The following is a 17,834-nucleotide window of genomic DNA, read 5'->3' on the forward strand; positions in this document are numbered from 1 at the left end:
TGCGTTCCTTCTCCGTCCCGGGGAGATGGGCAGACAGAGGGAGAGACCAGGTCCTCCTCCGCCGCCACTGTGTGCTCAGTGCTGTGTACAAGTAGCAGCGCCCGTTGCATCTCCCTGCTTCCTTCCGTCTTATTTTGTGATCATCCCATGGCGGTGCCTTATTTAGCGTTCACTGTGTCCCGTATTTGAAATCCTCTGAAAGGCCCGAACTGGGTGATGCGGTGTTGAGGGTCTCGGCGGTAATTAAACGGCTCGAGATGGGCTGTGTGTCTGATTTCGAGTGACCTACTTCCACTCCTGTTGCCAACGGGAAAAAATCCGAATCCAGCCTGGTTGCCCCGCCACCGCCTGGTGTGCCGCTGGGTGGACCGAGCGAGCGAGCGAGCGTGGCATAATGACGCGGTCCTTCCCCATCGTTACCTGCCCATGCTGGAGGGGGAGGGCCGTGCCGGAGGAAGTAGCTCTTTAATGAACAGCACAATGGAGACGGAGTAATTAGAGCCTTGCAGAACCTTGAAACTGGCCTTTTGTCAGTGATTTGCACATTAGTAAGGCATTGCTATGGGGATGTTTACAGCCAGGCTGTTGTTCTGCAGAAGGCACCCAGGGCATAAGTCACAAAAGAGAGGTCCAGAAGGGGAACTGCAGAGGAAAGAAAATCCCTTTGAAGATAATTAGCTCATGGGAGATATTCTGCCGGACAGTAATTTCTCATGTGAAACCATGACCTCCCTCTTTTTGCTTCTTTGCCCCTAAAACAACAATTTATTTTATTACTATCTGGATCAAGATTCTACCTTTTGAAATGGTTCAGACTCAGGGAAAGGTAATTTATGTATAAAAATATTTTTTAAAATCTGTGTATATTGAAACACTTTGAATGATAAAGAAATATGATAATAACAGAATTTAGCGGGCTTTGTCTATTATGACTATGCATGAGAAATTTAGGTTGATAAGCTTGGATTGAAGTCACAGTATAGTTCTAGAGAGGAAAATCAGCAAGAAGGCCTATTTAAGCCCATTTCTTTTTCTTTCTTTCTTTTTTTTTTTCTTTTTGGGTCACACTCAGTGATACACAGTGGTCACTCCTGGCTCTGCACTTAGGAATTACTCCTGGCAGTGCCAGGGGACCATATGGGATGCAGGGGATCAAACCCCGGTCAACCGCGTGCAAGGCAAACGCCCTACCTGCTGTACTATCGCTCCGGCCCCAAGTCCATTTCTTATGGCATAAGTAAGTTAACCCAAGCACATTAAAATCATAGGTTTCAGGACCGGGGAGACACTGCAGGGGTTAGACGCTCACTTTGCGTGCGGCTGGCATTGATTTGAGCCCCTGCACTGCACGGTTTCCTTAGTACAGCCTAGAGTAACCCACAGATGCTGAGCTGTAAGTAGCCCCCCAGGATTTTCCCAGTAACAAAAAGACCCTGTCCTGCAGATCCTGTGCATGGGATCAGGTACTCTGCAGTGCTGCTCAGGCCCATGGCCACCAGACCATGAGGTGGACCGTGGGCCCACAGCAGCTGGTTCTTGCCCAGTCTCTTCTCAGAGTTGGGTATCTGTCGCCATTGTGCTCAGATTCTCATCCTTAGCACTTTGCCTTCCTCAGATAATAAAAGCTGCACAAACTCATTCATTTTCCACCCCCCAGACAGGACTATTGTTTACATTCTGTTATCCTTTGAGGCATCTGTGTGTGAGTAGTTCTTTGACCCACACCCCATTTTTTTAAAAAACTCATGAACACTTTTGAGAACCTGAAGATAGCAGAAAATAGAAATATATATTCACATCAAAAACTCTTGTCATATATGATGAGGGGCTTTTATCTTCTTTTTGGAAGCCCATGTGAAAGTCCCCTTGGGTTTTTGGCATTTTCCATTCAGCAGGGTGCCCCAGACACCTTTATAGTCCAGTCTGTTTGTCCACGTGGTCATGTTGGGTGGCAGTGCGGTGTTCTGTGCAAAGGTGTCCTGCAGTCCCCAAACCAGTTGTCTGTTGGTCACTAGAGAAGTCTCCTGCTTTGTCCTGCTGTGAATAGTCTGACATGAATGAAATAGTATGACCTGACACTTTTGTGATCACTTAACCAGTAGTGTACACTTTCACTTGTGCCTTCACTCCTAGTGCCTTACTCCCTCGAGAAAAATCTTAATTATTCCACAGGACACCTCCCTCCAGATCCCAATGAGCACAGGGTCTCCTAATCCTCGGCAGCCCTTCCTCTTGCTCGTCTCCCGCTCTGTTAACGAGGAGGACTTACTACTCAGTAAGTCTCAGGACGTAGGTAGGCTGAGTAACATCTATGCCTCCTGCCCAGCCCCTTGAGGTGTGGACATATTTTGGTCCAGAATGAGAAGGTGTCCACTTCTTACCTTGGTATCCCTTCTTCAGTTGTGTCCGTTGTTTAAGACCTAGGCTCAGCTTACTAGCTCTTCCTGGAGGAAGAGAAAGTCTGGATTGGAACAGCAGGAATATTATTTCAGATCATGGGCTGTTAAATGAGAATTCAATGCGGATTAAATGAGAATAGATGTATAGACATGGGCTCCGTAGTTTTGTGCGAGACATTAAATTGTGAACGTAGGTAGTAGCTCCCAATGCTGATGGAAGTAACCAAGCTAAAATTGGAAAAATAATTAGCCTTTGATTGCACACCCCCCCTTTTTTTTTCTGAAAGCCGAAACATTCTTATCACATGTGAAGTATCTCAGTGACAGACGTAATTGGTGAGTGCTTACCAGGTACACGGAGATTGAGTGAATCAGTTTAAGTTGCATCCATTGGGCCCAGGAGATGGCCTCAAGAGCTGGAGCTCATGCTTTGTGTGTGGGAGTCCCAGGGTCCATTCCGGGTACCGCCTGGTACCCCAGGCACTACTCAGAGCAATCCCTGGGCAGCAGCCACTGTCAGGAGAAGCCCCCAAGCCGGGTGTTACCAACCCTTCCCCCGCACACCCCCAAATTGAAATGCATTTAGCAATGAAAAAGTCTACATCTGTGTAACTTTCTTTTTTTTTTTTAATTGAATCACCGTGAAATAGTTACAAAGCTTTCATGTTTGAGTTTCGATTATACAGTGATCAAACACCCACTGTTCCACCAGTGCACATTCTGTACCACCAGTGTCCCCAGTATATCCCCCCATTCCACCCCTCCCCCTGCCTCCTTGGCAGACAATTTCCCCCATACTCTCTCTCTACTCTTGGGCACTATGGTTTGCAATACAGATACTGAGAGGTTATCACGTTTGGTCCTTTGTCTACTTTCAGCACACATCTCCCATCCCGAACAATTCCTCCAGCCATCATTGTCTTAGTGATCCCTTCTCTATTCCATCTGCCTTCTCCCCCAGCTCATAAGACAGGCTTCCAATTATGGGGCAATATTCGGGGCCCTAGTATCTACTGTCTCTGGGTGTCTGTCTCATAGTATGTTATTTTCTATTTCACAAATGAGTGCAGTATTCTGTGTCTGCCCCTCTCTTTCTGACTCATTTCACTTAGCATGATACTCTCCATGTCCATCCTCTTATAAGCAAATTTTATGACTTCATCTCTCCTAACAGCTGCATAGTATTCCATTGTGTAGATGTACCAAAGTTTCTTTAACCATCATTTGTTCTTGGGATCTGCGTAACTTTCAAATGGTTCAAATTTCTGAAAATTCATCCAAAACAAGTATTTATATGTTTGGCATTTCAAGGAGAAAAATCTGGAAGCATGGTAGTAACTGATTCAAATTGCCTCTTTTTATTTATGTAGGACAGGGGTATTTGGGGACAGTTCCTGGCTCTGCGTGCAGGAGTCACCTGGCAGTGCTGGGGGGTTACTCCTCAGTCTGGGCTCAGTAATCACTCCTGGTGAGCTCGGGGGACCATATGGGATTCCAGGGATGGAACCTGGATCGGCTGATGCAAGGCAAGCACCCTCCCCACTAGACTTATCTATGTTCCCTGTTCGCTGCTGCGACTGAATGCCGAGAAAAAGAAACTAAAGCTTGTGCAGACTCCGGCTTGCTGCTGGCAGGTCTTTGTTTCTGAGTTCTGTCCCACTAACACACGCTCCCTTGGGTTTCAGGTGTCACTTCTGCAAATCGTCCTGCCACGTGTCCTCGCTGCGCATTCCATACGCCTGCAAGCTGCTCTTCCAGGAGCTGCAGTCTATGAATATCATCCCCAGGCTAAAACTATCCAAATACAATGAGTGAAGACGGGAAGGAGCGTTCCTCTCGAGAGCCCCCACTGGGGCCAGCGCAGTGGAGGAGAGAGGCACCAGCCCTTCTTCTGCTCCTGTGAAGAATTCCTGCGAGTGTCCTTGTACAAAAGGGGGAAAAAACAAGCACCTTATTTTGATGGTGCGGCTGTTTTTTAGTGTGACTGGAAGCCTTGCTAAGCCCCAGGAGAGGCACCCGCAGTGTGGACTCCGGTGCAGCCTCTCATGTGTCCACTAAATTTGATTCCCGCAAGGACATAGTCTAAAAGAGAAACTTCTATTTAAGTTCCGTATCTTGGAACTTACTCCTTAAGAAGGTTCAGGACACCGCTGCGCCCGACGTCATCTGGCTCTTGTAACTCAAGTTTTGTGGAAAGGGCGGAGGATGCCGAGAAGCAATTACATAGGGTCGCCCTATGTGAGGAGAGCACGCAGCACCCAAGACACGTGCCTTTTTGCCCCGGAACACACAGGGCTCAGCATCCCAACAGCTGAGTCTTGCCTTTTTTCCACCAGAGTTCCCCATTTTAATCTTTGGGGAAAACAATAAATAGGCTCCTTCTCTTCTAAAGGATTCCTGCCTTCGGGGCTGGAGTGATAGAGGGTAGGGCCAACCTGGGTTCAATTCCCAGCATCCCATGTGGTCCGCCGAGCACCGCTAGGAGTAATTCCTGAGTGCAGAGCCAGGAGTAACCCCTGTGCATCGCTGGGTGTGACGCAAGAAAAATAAAAAATAAAAATAAAGAATTCCTGCCTTTCTTGACCAAGCATGCCCCTTTTCATAGGGAGTTTATTGCTACTATTTTGAATCTGCATGATCTTGTGATGCAGGAATAGTGGTGGAATTCCTGAAAATAATTTTATGGATACTCTGTGCTGGGTTTTTTTTGTTTGTATTTTTTCTCCCCTTCCATCCCTGCCAGGATGTTAACTGCTCATTTTATTTTTAATCTGTCAGCCTTCTTCACCCGTTTCTAAAGTCTTCTCAGTGGCTCAGTACTGAAGCCAGATAAATATTTGTGTTGGGAATTATTTCTAAAAGAAGCCAGAAACGCTTTGACCTGTGATCCAAAAACTGCATTCCCAGCCTGGCACACTGAACATGTTTTACTGACCACGAAGGCAGGGTCCAGCGACAAGAGTCGGGCGCCAGTGGCGAAGGCAGGGGGGAGAAACTGCTTGTGAATGAGCGGGTGGCACCGAGCACGCTGGCAAAGCCGCTGCCCAGCTGTGGGTCCTGGGTGTCTGCAGCGGAGTGATGATGTTCCCAAAGCCAGCCTGGTCACAGGTCCTCCTGGCTGACCTGTGGGGTGAGGCCCCTGGCAACGCACTGGTGGCTTAGCGTTGACATGCTGGCTGAGGCGTTACCGAGCATGGGGGCTTTAGCTCTCACACTCTTGTCTGCACCGGCTGCCCGCCCTTCGGCCTAATGCTGACCAAGAGGACGACTGCTGACCTGACGTGACAAGGCCTGCTCTGTGCTTTGTGGGCTGCCTGGTGGTGACCGTTTCACCTGACGTGACAAGCCCGTTCAGACTCAGGGGAGCGAGCTCCTATTTCTGGGCCAGAGGCGGTGTCTCCCGGTGTGCGAGGTGCTGGCACTCAGTCCCCATCGGGGTTGGGGTGTCAGTGTACTGAGCATAAAGACCAACTGGGGCCACATGCCCCCCTGAAGACGCCGTGAGCCCAGAGGAGGCCAGGCCACCACCAGTCCCAGAACAGTGGGGCACAGCACTGAGGGAGCTCCCGGGAGAGTGCCCAGCTCTGTGCTGGAGATTCAGAAATACAGCACCACCCAGGCTGTTACCTGGAGACAGCTGAAGAAACTGAGGCACCAAGTGATTTTTTTCTTTTTTTCCAATGCCACATCACCAATAAGAGAATTGCATGGGCCTTGCTTAGGACCAGGCGTCAAGGTCTGGAAAGGGGGTGTTTTTGTTTTTTGTCGTTCATATTCTATTGTAGGGACCCTGGTTCACAGTACTGTTAACGATAGGGTTTCATGCCTAACACAGACCCTCACTACACCCTCCCCACAAGTGGACTTTTATATGGGCTTCATCCACAATTCGACAGAAGTGACTTTTTTTTTCCCCCTAACCCAAGTGTCTCTGAGTGGTGGCATTTCTTGAACCTCCTTTTTTGGAAAGGCCTTTCTGATCATTTCAAAGGTGAGTCACCGGTGGATTCAGCTTCCAGGAAATTCTCCATTTTCCAGCTTCACAGACATCTGAAAGTCCGGGGTTCCAAATGGAGACATCCTGGGAAGTCGAACTCAGCGTCCTGTAAACCCTTGAGCTCTCCATCGGGATACCCATTTGCCACCCAGAAATACCTTAATAAAAAAAGTTAAAAATAATTTTAAAAGGCCAGAATTGTATAACTATTCCTACAATTGTTGGTTTTTGGTTTTTTTTTTTTAACTTACTTGTAAGTTCTTTCCTTTGAAAACCACCCATCAGGCTTCCACTTAGCAATTCTTCATAGCCCGCCCCCCCAACCCCCCAAGCACTTTGTCCTTCCAGGCCTTTGCCACATTGGCAGTCACCCAGGGAGGGAAGCACAGAGCTACTCAGAAGCTGCCAAGAGGTCGCCTGGACTTTGGCAGGACCCAGGAGCCGGGGACAAGACCATGGACTGGATCGCCAAGATGCTGAGTTGGGGGCTAAGGGCCAGACCCCAGAAGGAGGACCGCGCATCCCACCCCACTCAGGCTCCCATAATACCACAGCCATCTGTTGTCCACCACTCACGCTTGGGATCTGGGACCTGGCCGCTGATGGGCCTGGTGTCAGGTTCTGCTGCTTCCTGGCCTCAGCCACCCCCTTCTCGCTCAGACCTCACGCGCACACGGGGAGCAAGTAAGTTTGGGGGTTCTCTGAAAAGGGCGCCAGGCCTGGGCCCGAGCACAGGCTGTGCGTGGGGGAGGTCTAGGGTCTGTCCCCTGTGCCACATGGTTCCCTGTGCATTGCCACGGGTGCACTACCTGGCCCGGCCCGACACACAAAATAAACGCAGCAAAGTCCTGTCCGATTAGGGCCCTGGCGACCTCAGTGTCAGTGCTCTCTACAGAGACCCTGTCTCTGAACAGAGTCACAGTGGGAGAGAAGGCTTCTGCCTAAGAATTTTGTAGAGTCGAGCCCATAAGCCACTTGCCAATACATGGCAGCACAAAGTGGATGACTAGCAGTGCCCACGGGAGAGGGAGAGAGGCGGTCTTTCCACACCCTCAACAAACAGGCGCGCAGAAGCTTCTAGCAGCATCCTGTGCAAAAGCCCCGACTGGTAAATAAACCCTGCCCCTCACCAATAGATAAGCCGTGGTAGGTTAGCACAGAGGAATACTACACAGCAGTGAAACAGGCGCAGTACAGCATACACTAGTGCAGTCTCACAGCTGTAATCAAGGCCGTAAAAGCTGAGCGTGTAAGAGTATGGATGGTGATAAGTTCAAGTGTAAGCAAAATCAATCTGATTTTAGCAATCACCATAACAGGGGCTCATCACTGATGCCAGGGGCTCCTGGGAGGCTAGTTGCAATGCTTTGACAAGAGTGTTAGTTTCCTGGGTGTTTTGTTTTGTGAAAGTTGATGGAGCTATATGAACAGAGGTTTTCACTTTTCCGAGCACGTGTGCTATAAATACGTTGAGATAAAGGTATCTTTCGGTGTCTCTCTCTGAATAGCTGTCCCACCCCAAAGGTAGCTGTGTCTTTGTCCCTTTGGCTTTTCCATCTTCAAAACGGGGGACTTCTACAGGCCAGTGTTAGTTTTAAATGAGATAGTGCATCTAAGGAGGTCAGCCTGGGCACATAATAGGTTCCAACTGGGGTTAGCGGGCATTCTCACTGACAGTCTTGCCACACTACTTGCTCACAGTACCAACGGGACTGGCCTTCCCAACACGTTTCCGTGGAAAAGTGCCCGGGGGGGGGGGGGATGCAGTGATCGAAGTTCCCTCAGAAGATGGACTTCCAAAAGTCGGACCAGGTGCTAAGCACTCGAGGCTTCGCAGAAGATCTCGGAACGCTGCCCTGTTTCGCATTGTCGGGAGGGAGGCAGACGGTGGGATTAGGGGGGTACACTTTTCCAGAACAGCCACTTCCCACTGACATCAAAGTGGTTCCCCATGGTCGCCCGTGACGGGGTGCCCAGGTTGGGGGGGGGCAGATGGGGTCCGGGCCAGAACAGTTTCATGGAGCCCACAGAACCCGTTCTCAACGCACTTCCATGTGGGAAGTCAAGGATTTGAAAAAAAAGGAGAGAAAAAAACCTTGATTGGGTGCTATACAATGGGATAGTTTTCAGCTGCTTTGGAGCTGGGGCCCAACACCTTGATTTGCCTTAATGAGTCACATGAGAAGGAGCACGGCGGGGCGAGCGGCAGGACCCACCACTCCTCAGCCGCCTGCATGCAAGCAAGCCAGGGCGGGATGGACAGACCTGCAAGTAATTCCACCGCCGAGCGGATGGTCGGAAGAGTGACTGTAAAACTAGCACCTCTTCACCACCCATATTTACTCCATATGTGTCTTGAAAACAGTTTATTTCATTTGCTGACCAAAGGATGGTTTTTACTGCCTCAGAACCCCCCACGGCCGACAACTGACGGCAAATGAAAAGGCCAGCTTGAAAGAGTCCCTTTGAAACCAGGGGCAGAAAGGGTGGCAATCCAGAAGGAGATACCGGGTCTGAGCGAAACCAAACTACCAATTTCGACTTCAGGCTTAGTGTCCAGAAGCGATGAAGAGGTTTGCGTCGGCAAATCAAATTTATCGTGACCTCGAAATTTAAGAACAACCTGAGACCCACCTTCTCACTGAGTCTAAAATCTCAGATCATTGGTCCAAGGAATTGAAGCATTTGCAAAGGCAGACTAATAGGTCTTATTCCATGCATAATAAATTTTAAGTCTAGCTAACCCCCACTTTAATAATAGCAAGGAGCAGTGTAGCTAAAACAGATGAAGGATTCAAGATCCTTTTCACTTCATTCCAGTATATTTATATACCGTTGGGCCACACCCGGCGGTGCTCAGGGCTTACTCCTGGCTCTGTGCTTAGGCATCACTCCCGGCGGTGCTCAGGAGGGAGCTTCTGCAGTTCCAGGGATTAAACCTAGGTCAGCGGAGTCCTGGGCAAGGGTCTGAACCCCTACACTACCTCTGTGGTCCTACGCTCACATCTTTACAAGTCGGGATGTGGTGAATTTGCTGTTCCTTTCCCCCTTTCGTTTCGTGGCTCTGTGTGGCAGTGCTCAGGGGCTGCTCGCCTGCTCAGTGCTTGAGCATCATTCCTGCTGGTGCTTGGGAGGGGGGCGGGATGTTGTGCTGTGATCTGAGCCTCCTGCAATGCAAAGCCAGAGTTGAGCTGTGTCTCCAGGGACCCAGGGCTGGAGTGGTCCACACTGCCCCTTCCCCTTTGGGGCACGGCGAGAATGATGACTCATCAGGGGGTCGAGGGGAGCCTGGCACCAATGTGTGCCAGAAACAAGTGGTGCAGCCCACAGCCTCTCTAGCCTGCTGTCCAGGCAGTCACATCGAAGGTGGGGCAGGTGCGCTGCCATGAGCTGCTTGCAAGGGTTGGGTGCCATCCTCTCCAACGGGCAGTGTTTGGTTTTTTAGGGGTGCCAAAGGGCCCTCCCTTGTGTTGTGGCACCCTTTTTTTTCCTGCTGACTTGATTTCACCCAAAGCAGCAAGTTGTATTGGAGACATACATACCCCCCAAGTGCTCCAGAGTCACCATCTTACCTCCCACAGTGCTCCGGAGTCACCGTCTTAGCCTCCGCCTCTACCCTGCCACCAGAGATCAGGGAAAGCCTCTTGCTTGTTTGTGGCTATTGGTTTGGGGGGCCACGCCCAGCTGTGCTCTCACTCAGGATGCCAGGGATGGCACCCAGCCTGGCCGCGTGCAAGGCAAGCGCCCTCCCCGCTGCCCCGAAGACCCTTACACAGGGTCACCCTTCTGCAGCCAGCTCCGGGCTGCACCTGCCGCTCTGTCAACCCTGTGGTTCCCCTAGGTCCTTCTGCAGCTGCCTTTTCACCCCTCCCCACCCGGCCTGCCAGCCCCACAAAGACACCCAGGCATGCCCTGTGAAAGAAAAAAAGAAAAGAAAAACCCGCTTCCTGAGCACTGCTGGGAGCTGGCAGGTGCCCCACCTGGGCTGCAGCACAAGCAGTTCCAGCTCTCCCCTCCTTCCTCTGTAATTCTGGGCTCAGAGTTCACTCTGTGTGTCCGTGAACATGAACAGGTCAAATTTACCAACGTGTGCTGGGGCAGTAGCACAGCAGGTAGGGCACTGGCACCTCATAGGATCCCTGGAGCCTGCCAGGAGTGATCCATCAGCAGAGCCAAGAGTAAGCCCTGAGCCATGCATGGGTAGAGCGTCACCCCCTCCCCCAAAGTGTGCAAGTTGCTTTGTTACAATGAAACTGTTCACACACACACACACACACACACACACACACACACACGCACACATGCACGCGCAAGCATAGGCGGTGCCTGCCCCTAGTTTGCCATGAAGGGGTATGCTTTCTTTGGGTGACGGTGTGTGCCCCATGGTGACCCCATGAAGGTCAACTTTGCTCTCCTCTGTTTAAGTTCCACACCAGAGCAGAGCTCCCACCCCTCAGTCTATCGATGCCGGGGCTAGGTCATTCTCTGCCCTATGTGTTCTAGAATATGAGCAGTGCCCAGACCATGACCCAGAGAAGCCAGTCGTGACAACCCAAAAATGCTCCAGACATTGCCTAATAGCCCCCGCAGGGCCACCATGCGTGTGACAGCAGTTCCCTGCCACATAACGGGAGCAGCTCCAGAACTGTGCGTGTGAGTTGAGTGTAAGGCAGCTGTGTGCTTCTGCACTGCCGCTCTCCTGCAGCAGGTGTGAACATGAGGATGACCTGCCCTCGCATCCGCCCAGCAGCATCAGCTCAAACCGAGACCAGGGCTCGGGGCAACCGTACAATCGGAAAGGCGTTTGCCTTGCACTTGGCTGGTGCGGGTTTGATCCCCGGCATCCCTTATGGTCCCCCTGTGAACTGCAGGAGTAATTCCGGAGTGCAGAGCCAGGACTAAGCCCCGAGCACCTCCAAGTGTAGCACCCCCCAAACCAAATAATAATAATTATAATAACAATAATAATAATGCCAAGCTGTGGGCTGGAGCAATAGCACAGCAGGTAGGGCGTTTGCCTTGCAAGCGGCCAACACAGCCGACCCGAGTTCTATTCCTCAGCCCCTCTCGGAGAGCCCAGCAAGCTACTGAGAGTAACTCGCCTGCATGGCAAAGCCTGGCAAGCTACCCGTGATGTATTCGATATGCCAAACACAGTAACAGTTGTCACAATGGAGATGTTACTGGGCCCACTCGAGCAAATTGATTAACAATGGGAGGACAGTGACAGTGACCAAGCTGTAGGGCTAATCGAATCAATTGATGTGACCCACGTAGCAAGTTCTCAATAAACAGCTCTCTGCTGGGAGGTGGTTTCTAGATAGAACCCCTCAGTGTAATGGGCTTTTTTTTTCCTCGTCCATGACCAAGTCTGACTCAAGTGTGTGATCTGTTCCTGAGTGGGGCAGTTTCTCATGCTCGGCCAGAGTCCTTGAGAGTTGGAGTAGTAAGTATCAGCGTGGCCCTCACCTTGGCTCAAACACTCCCAGATGTTTGCCTCTGGTTGTACCAAGGGCAGGGTTCAAGGTGCAGCTCGCTGAAAGCAAAGCCCATTTCCACCCTCGGAAAACAAATAGCTTTAAGTATTCACCTCATTCTGGGTCAGTAGTGCCGGTGTTGTGTCTGAAAGAAGTTCAAGACATGCAGATGGCATGACCGGCCATACCACGCGCCATCCCCACTGCCCCCCGAGGGAGCAAGCGTGTGTATTTTATACATATTCAGCTGTGCAGCACTGAACTCGGCATCAGCGTCCCCCATGTAAGAATCTGATGACCTGCCTAAGAAAGAATTTGTGTATGAAGGAATCTTTGGCTTCTGCGCAAAGGAAAAAGTCTCCGCTGGAAAAATGCAGGCCTTACACATTTAGCAGACTCTCGTGTCCACAGAAACAGTCACTGGCAATTAGGCGGTGCCGGGAGATCAGAGGCAGGACCCGCACATGAAACGGCACGCGGTGCAGGGAGATCGCCGCCTCCTATCTCTGAGTTATGGGCGGCCCAGGCCGCCTCCCCCTGGGCCCAATCTGCTCTGAGCTCCTCCTGCTGCGGACAGAGGCCCCGGGGACTTTGACGCACCCCCGTCTTCATGCAGCTCACTGATCCCTTTTTCACATGAATGGAAAACGCCTTTGATTTTGAAGCCTCACGTCTGTTTTGTGTAACACTTAACTGATGTGCCAGAATCATTCTGTACCTTAAAGGGGGTCTCGCGCTGGGTTATTAAAATCAGTCCTTCTGTGAAGAGTCACTTTGCTCACTTAGAGGATAACTGCCCCGGCCTTCTTTAATGACGCCCATCTCGTTAAACCTGGATTAGGACAGAGAATGGGGCGGGGGGGTGGGGGGCGCGGTTATGGAGTGGGGAGCTGACTGGCCCCTGGAAGCCAGCCAGAGCCCACTGATGAGCTGGTCTGGCCACACCAGAGGCTTCAAAGAACCATCCTGCCGATCAGCTGAGTGGAAGCCCTACTCTTCTCTGAGAATCCCTGCTCAGATCACCAGCACCATTAAGAGGCCTTGAGGGGCTGGAATGATAGTACAGCGGATAGGGCGTTTGCCTTGTATGCGGTCACCCTGGGTTCGATTCCCGGCATCCCATATGGTCCCCCGAGCACCGCCAGGAGTAATTCCTGAGTGCAAAGCCAGGAATAACCCCTGAGCATTGCCAGGTATGACCCAAAAAGCCAAAAAAAAAAAGGGGGGCTTTGAACCAGTAAGTCTCCTTCCTCTGCTCCAGCCGCTCTGGACTTCCCCAGTCTCCGGAGAGGGCCACAGAGATTGGTGGGAACCCGTGACTCTGTCTGGCCGACATGCCGTGTCTTCTGGGTGGAATAGGTGCTGGAAACTGCAGCTTGGAGTTGGATGCAGAGCTTGGGGGAAGGGAAACAGACACTGCCACCCCAGGAAGGAGGAGGCCACCAACTGTCTTCAGAGCCACGTGGGATGAGAAAGGAGTGGGGATAGTGAACCGAGGCAGGCGGCTACACCCTCTCCTCCCTGCTGTGAGGCCGGGCATCAGTGAGGAGTCCTCAGTCACCTCTCACTGCATGGATTCCCCTACTGGGAATCTCTAGAGACCAAAGGATGGTGGTTGGGCGCGCTTTGTTCTTGTCATCTCTTACAGACCCTAAAGATAAAATACGGTCCCACTGGGCTCTCAGCCAAAGAGATAGTCCACTCTCAAGTTGAAGTTATCTCAGAGGGGGATGTCTCTATTCCGTGGGGGCGCCCAGTAGACGCCAATAGAGCAGCGACTGGGTTCCTCTGTCAGAGCGCAGACCGGGGCAGTCGGAGCCATCAACTGCTCCCCCAGGACCCACAGAGCTGACTTCTGACAGTGAGGGGGTTTAAATGGAAGCATGGGCTTGGGTGGGCTCGACCCTGAGGAGGAGGGAGGGGAAGACGGGCAGAGAGAAGGAAGCTGTAATACTGACAGGAGACGAGAGAGCAATCCAGGAGGTCTGTGCAGTCACAGCTGGAAAGCCACGTGTGGAACCAGCCACCCAGACACAGGACAGGACAACTGGCAGAAAGTCAGTTGGAAGAATTGCAGGGGATGGGGTGGTAAATGGGGGGAAGGTAGATGAATGATGTCTTCACTTGGAACATGTAGACTTGGGTGTCTGGAAGACCCCTGGAGCTAAGGGGCATCAGGCGATGCAGAAGTCCCCTATGTGTGAGGTCCTGTGGATAGAGTGACATTTCCCCCAAATATAGGGGAATGGGGTCGGTCAGAGATACCAACATACAGGACCTTCAACAGTTTGCAGGTAGGAGCAGCAAAAGACGGTCTGAAGCAAATAGTGCTTAACCACAAGGGAGGGAGATTGGAGAAGCAGGTACTGTGGAAAGATGGGGAGGCATCCAGTGAGGCAGATTTGGGGCAGGAAGGGCTAGAGCGGGGTGAGGGTGAGGAGAAGGTGGCTGTTTGACAGGGTACCCGAGAGTTAAACAGTGCTACCAACTACCCAGTGCTTCCTGCGGGCCAATCAGTCCAGGAACACCGCTGGCCTCTGGCAGATACTTCTGGGATGGTTTTAGCGCCCCTCTACCCCAACCTGCCTGAGGTCCCCACCATGAGGTCCCTGCAGCCCGGTTACCTGGGAGAACCCATGGACCAGTGAATGCCCGATCCTGATGAGATGGTCTCACCACCTCCAAATAGAGCACATGTAAGGGTCCGAGGAAGCGGTGAAGGCAGGCAGCAGGGGAGAGGCTCAGGGACCTCGGCTAGGAATATGCTTCTCCCCACCCTGCCCCACTGCCTCCTCATGGCAGAAGCCCCTGGAGAGAGGATCAGAGGCGGACGAAGAGAGGAAAAGGAAAAGCTGAGCTGAGAATAAGTGGTCCTCCCCACAAGTTGCTGTGCTTTGAGACAGATAAGTTTGAGCTGTGCTGACAGCAAAGGACTAAACACCTTCTCCAGTGCTTCTTCCCTCCATGCTAAGGATGCTGCCCTCTATCCTCCCATGCAGGGATGCTGCCTGTATCCCACCACCACCCTATGCTAGGGATGCTGCCTGTATCCCCCCCCATGCTAGGGACACAGTCATCACTCCCACTTAATTCTCTTTTTTCCCGATGGGAGGGAGAGAAATGACTCCCACAGAAGTCTTTTTGTGTGTGTGAAACACAACAAGGTACAGTTGTAGACTTACATATTTTTGTGTTTGGGTTTCAGTTCTACAATGATCAAGTACCTATCCCTCCACCAGTGCCCATTTCCCACCACCACGGATCCCAGTATCCCTTCCACTCCCCCAATGCCCCCCCCCCACCCCACCTCTATGGCAGGGCATTCCCTTTTGCTCTCTCTTTCCTTTAGGGTTTTGTGGTTTGCAATAAAGGTATTGAGTGGCCATCGTGTTCAGTCTATAGTCTACTTTCAGCTCGTGTCTTGCATCCCGAGCGAGTCCTCCAAACACCCCTTACTTGGTGTTCCCTTCTCTAGCTGAGCTGCATTTTCCCCCAGCATGTGCTGCCAGCTCCCAAGCCATAGAGTAGATCTCCTGGTACTAATCTCAACTATTCTTGGGTGTTTGTCTCCCATTCTGTTACTTTATATTCTCCAGATGAGTGCAATCTTTCTATGTCTGTCCCCGTCTTTCTGACTCATTTCACTTAGCATGATACTTTCCATGTAGAACCACTTGTTTGAAAATTTCATGACTTCATCCTTTCTAACTGCTGCATAGTATTCCATTGTGTAGATGTACCAAAGTTTCTTTAACCAGTCATCTGTTTTGGGCACTCGGGTTTTTTCCAGATTTTAGCTATTGTGAACAGTGCAGCAGTGAACAAACAAGTGCAGATGTCATTTTGACTATACTTTTTTGCCTCTCTGGGATATGTTCCCAGAAGTCTTTTCTACGAGGAGCTGGAGAGGTAATACAGCAGGTAGGGCGGCATTTGTCTTGCATGCAGCAAACTTGGGTTTGACACCCCCCAAGCACTGCCAGGAGTTATTCCTGAGTGTAGAGCAAGGAGTAACCCTTGAGCATCGCCAAGTGTGGCCCCATCAGCACCCCCCACCACCAAAATAACAATTTTCTCATTTCCCAGAAAGGCACCATCAACACTGAGTTGATTGATCATGCGCGCTTGACAGACTGATGCTCAATGGCTGGGGATCCATTATCACTCTGGTTGTGGAAGACCTCATGGTGCTTAATCACTTCACATCATAGCCCAGCGGGGATTCTCTCACTTGTGTGAGGTTCAGTGGCTTCTCAGATGATACTCTGTTCCAAGTGCTGGTAGAGATATGGATCCAGGTCTGCTTTTCTTATTCCTCCTCAGAAAGATCTGGAATATTCTTTGGTCTTCTTATCACATGTCAAGGACAGTATGTCAGCCTGTGGCTTTAGCACTGCCAGACACTCTTTGGGTTCTACAGTAATGCAAAAGCTTCACACAGCCTGCAAGTAATGGCCAATCAGCCCTGAGTTTTATAACGGCCTTGGAGGGCCAAAGCTCCTTAGTCTATTTTAATTCTTTCCCAGCTGCTGCCAGGCAGGCTTCTTGACCCTTCCACCAGCCTGGCTTCATTATCCATTGAGGAATTTCATTGTTCCAAGGATCCAGATTGGAAGGAAGGACACACTCCCAAAAACCGCCCCAAGGAGTACACTACTAAGAGCAGGATGAACTCTTCTGGAGACAGATTCCTTTGGAAAAGAACTTTTCTTCTCATTTTTTTTTCTTTCTCATCCACTTATTTTTTTTTAATTTTAAATTCATTATGCATATATTATGATTTACAAAGCTTTTATTTGTCATTTAGTGTTTTCTATATAGAGTTACTTAAATGCACACACATGCATACACAATCTTTTCTTTGAACCTCTAATCATGGAAAATTCCAAACATTTGCAAAACTGGAATATTGTGGACCTCCATGTATTCATCACTCAGTGCCAATAATTAACAGCTCATTCTTGTTCTTTGTCGATAGCTCCACCCACTTTCCTCCCCTCGGTTATTTTGAAGCAAAAACCAGATTTACAAATAACATTTAAGCCATAAATATTTCAATATGTACCGCTAAAGAATTTTAAAAATCATAACCACAGGGGCTGGGAATGTAATTCAAAGGTAGAACACCTGCTTTGCATGTGTGAGATCCCTAGTTTAGTCCTAGTTTAGCCACAAAACAAAACAAAAATATAACCACAGCATCATGTGACTCTGAATAGCAAGCATCAACAATTTCTGTCAACAAGTCTTCAGTTTGTGTTCAAATTGCCAAGTTATCTAGAATTTTTTTTTCAAAAAAGGTTACATTACTTAATATTGATTTCAGTCTCTTATAGACTATACTGTTCTTCCTGATCTACTGTGCATTCCTCTTTTTTTAGCGGGGGAGGGAGAAGTAACTCATTTGTTGTAACAAACAGGTTAGTTTTACTGCAGTTTCCTATAATCTGGGTTTCGCCTATAATATTGCCCACACTCTGCATTGCCTTGACCTGGTTAAACACTTTTCTCTGTACTCTATCGCTTCTCCAAGCCAAGTCTACAGTTAACTTTAAAGGCTTGCTTGGGTGCAGGTTTGGCTCTCTTTCTGAGATTCATTCATAAGTAATTTTGGTCTTTCATCAGGAGGCACCCACATCTTGTCTCTCTTTTTATGAATCTGCAGATGTCCAAGGCATAGCTTCATTCAGCAAAAGTGTCAAAAGCACGGTATGCTAGTCCTATCACTATTCCATTTATTAGCTATGATACATCTAATTGAAAGAAATTGACCGTCATCAGCTATTTGATTATTCAGCAGCACATTTCACAGTAAAGGCCAGAGAGGTGCTTGATTCTTTTCCTATGTTATCTAGTCTTCAAAGTAATGAGTTTCTAATATCTTTCAATGGGGACTGATGAGTGGATGTCATTTTAAATTCAGAGGTGAAATACATTTCATCTGTGTAAGTCTGTTGTGAT

At 49.9% G+C, this 17,834-nt stretch overlaps 1 protein-coding gene across 1 annotated transcript in view; it reads left to right on the forward strand.

Annotated features, from left to right (window-relative positions):
• POLR3B (RNA polymerase III subunit B) overlaps positions 1-4,854 on the forward strand; it is a 111,218-nt gene extending 106,364 nt beyond the window's left edge. Inside the window, exon 28 of the mRNA XM_056118720.1 lies at positions 4,085-4,854. Within this exon, the coding sequence (XP_055974695.1) occupies positions 4,085-4,214 (130 nt within the window). The 3' untranslated portion in view covers positions 4,215-4,854. The remainder of the gene's footprint in view (positions 1-4,084) is intronic.
• The last annotated feature ends 12,980 nt before the right edge of the window (positions 4,855-17,834 follow it).

The sequence above is a fragment of the Sorex fumeus genome, unplaced genomic scaffold (genome assembly GCF_029834395.1).
Source record: "Sorex fumeus unplaced genomic scaffold, SorFum_2.1 ptg000003l, whole genome shotgun sequence".
Taxonomy (NCBI): domain Eukaryota; kingdom Metazoa; phylum Chordata; class Mammalia; order Eulipotyphla; family Soricidae; genus Sorex; species Sorex fumeus.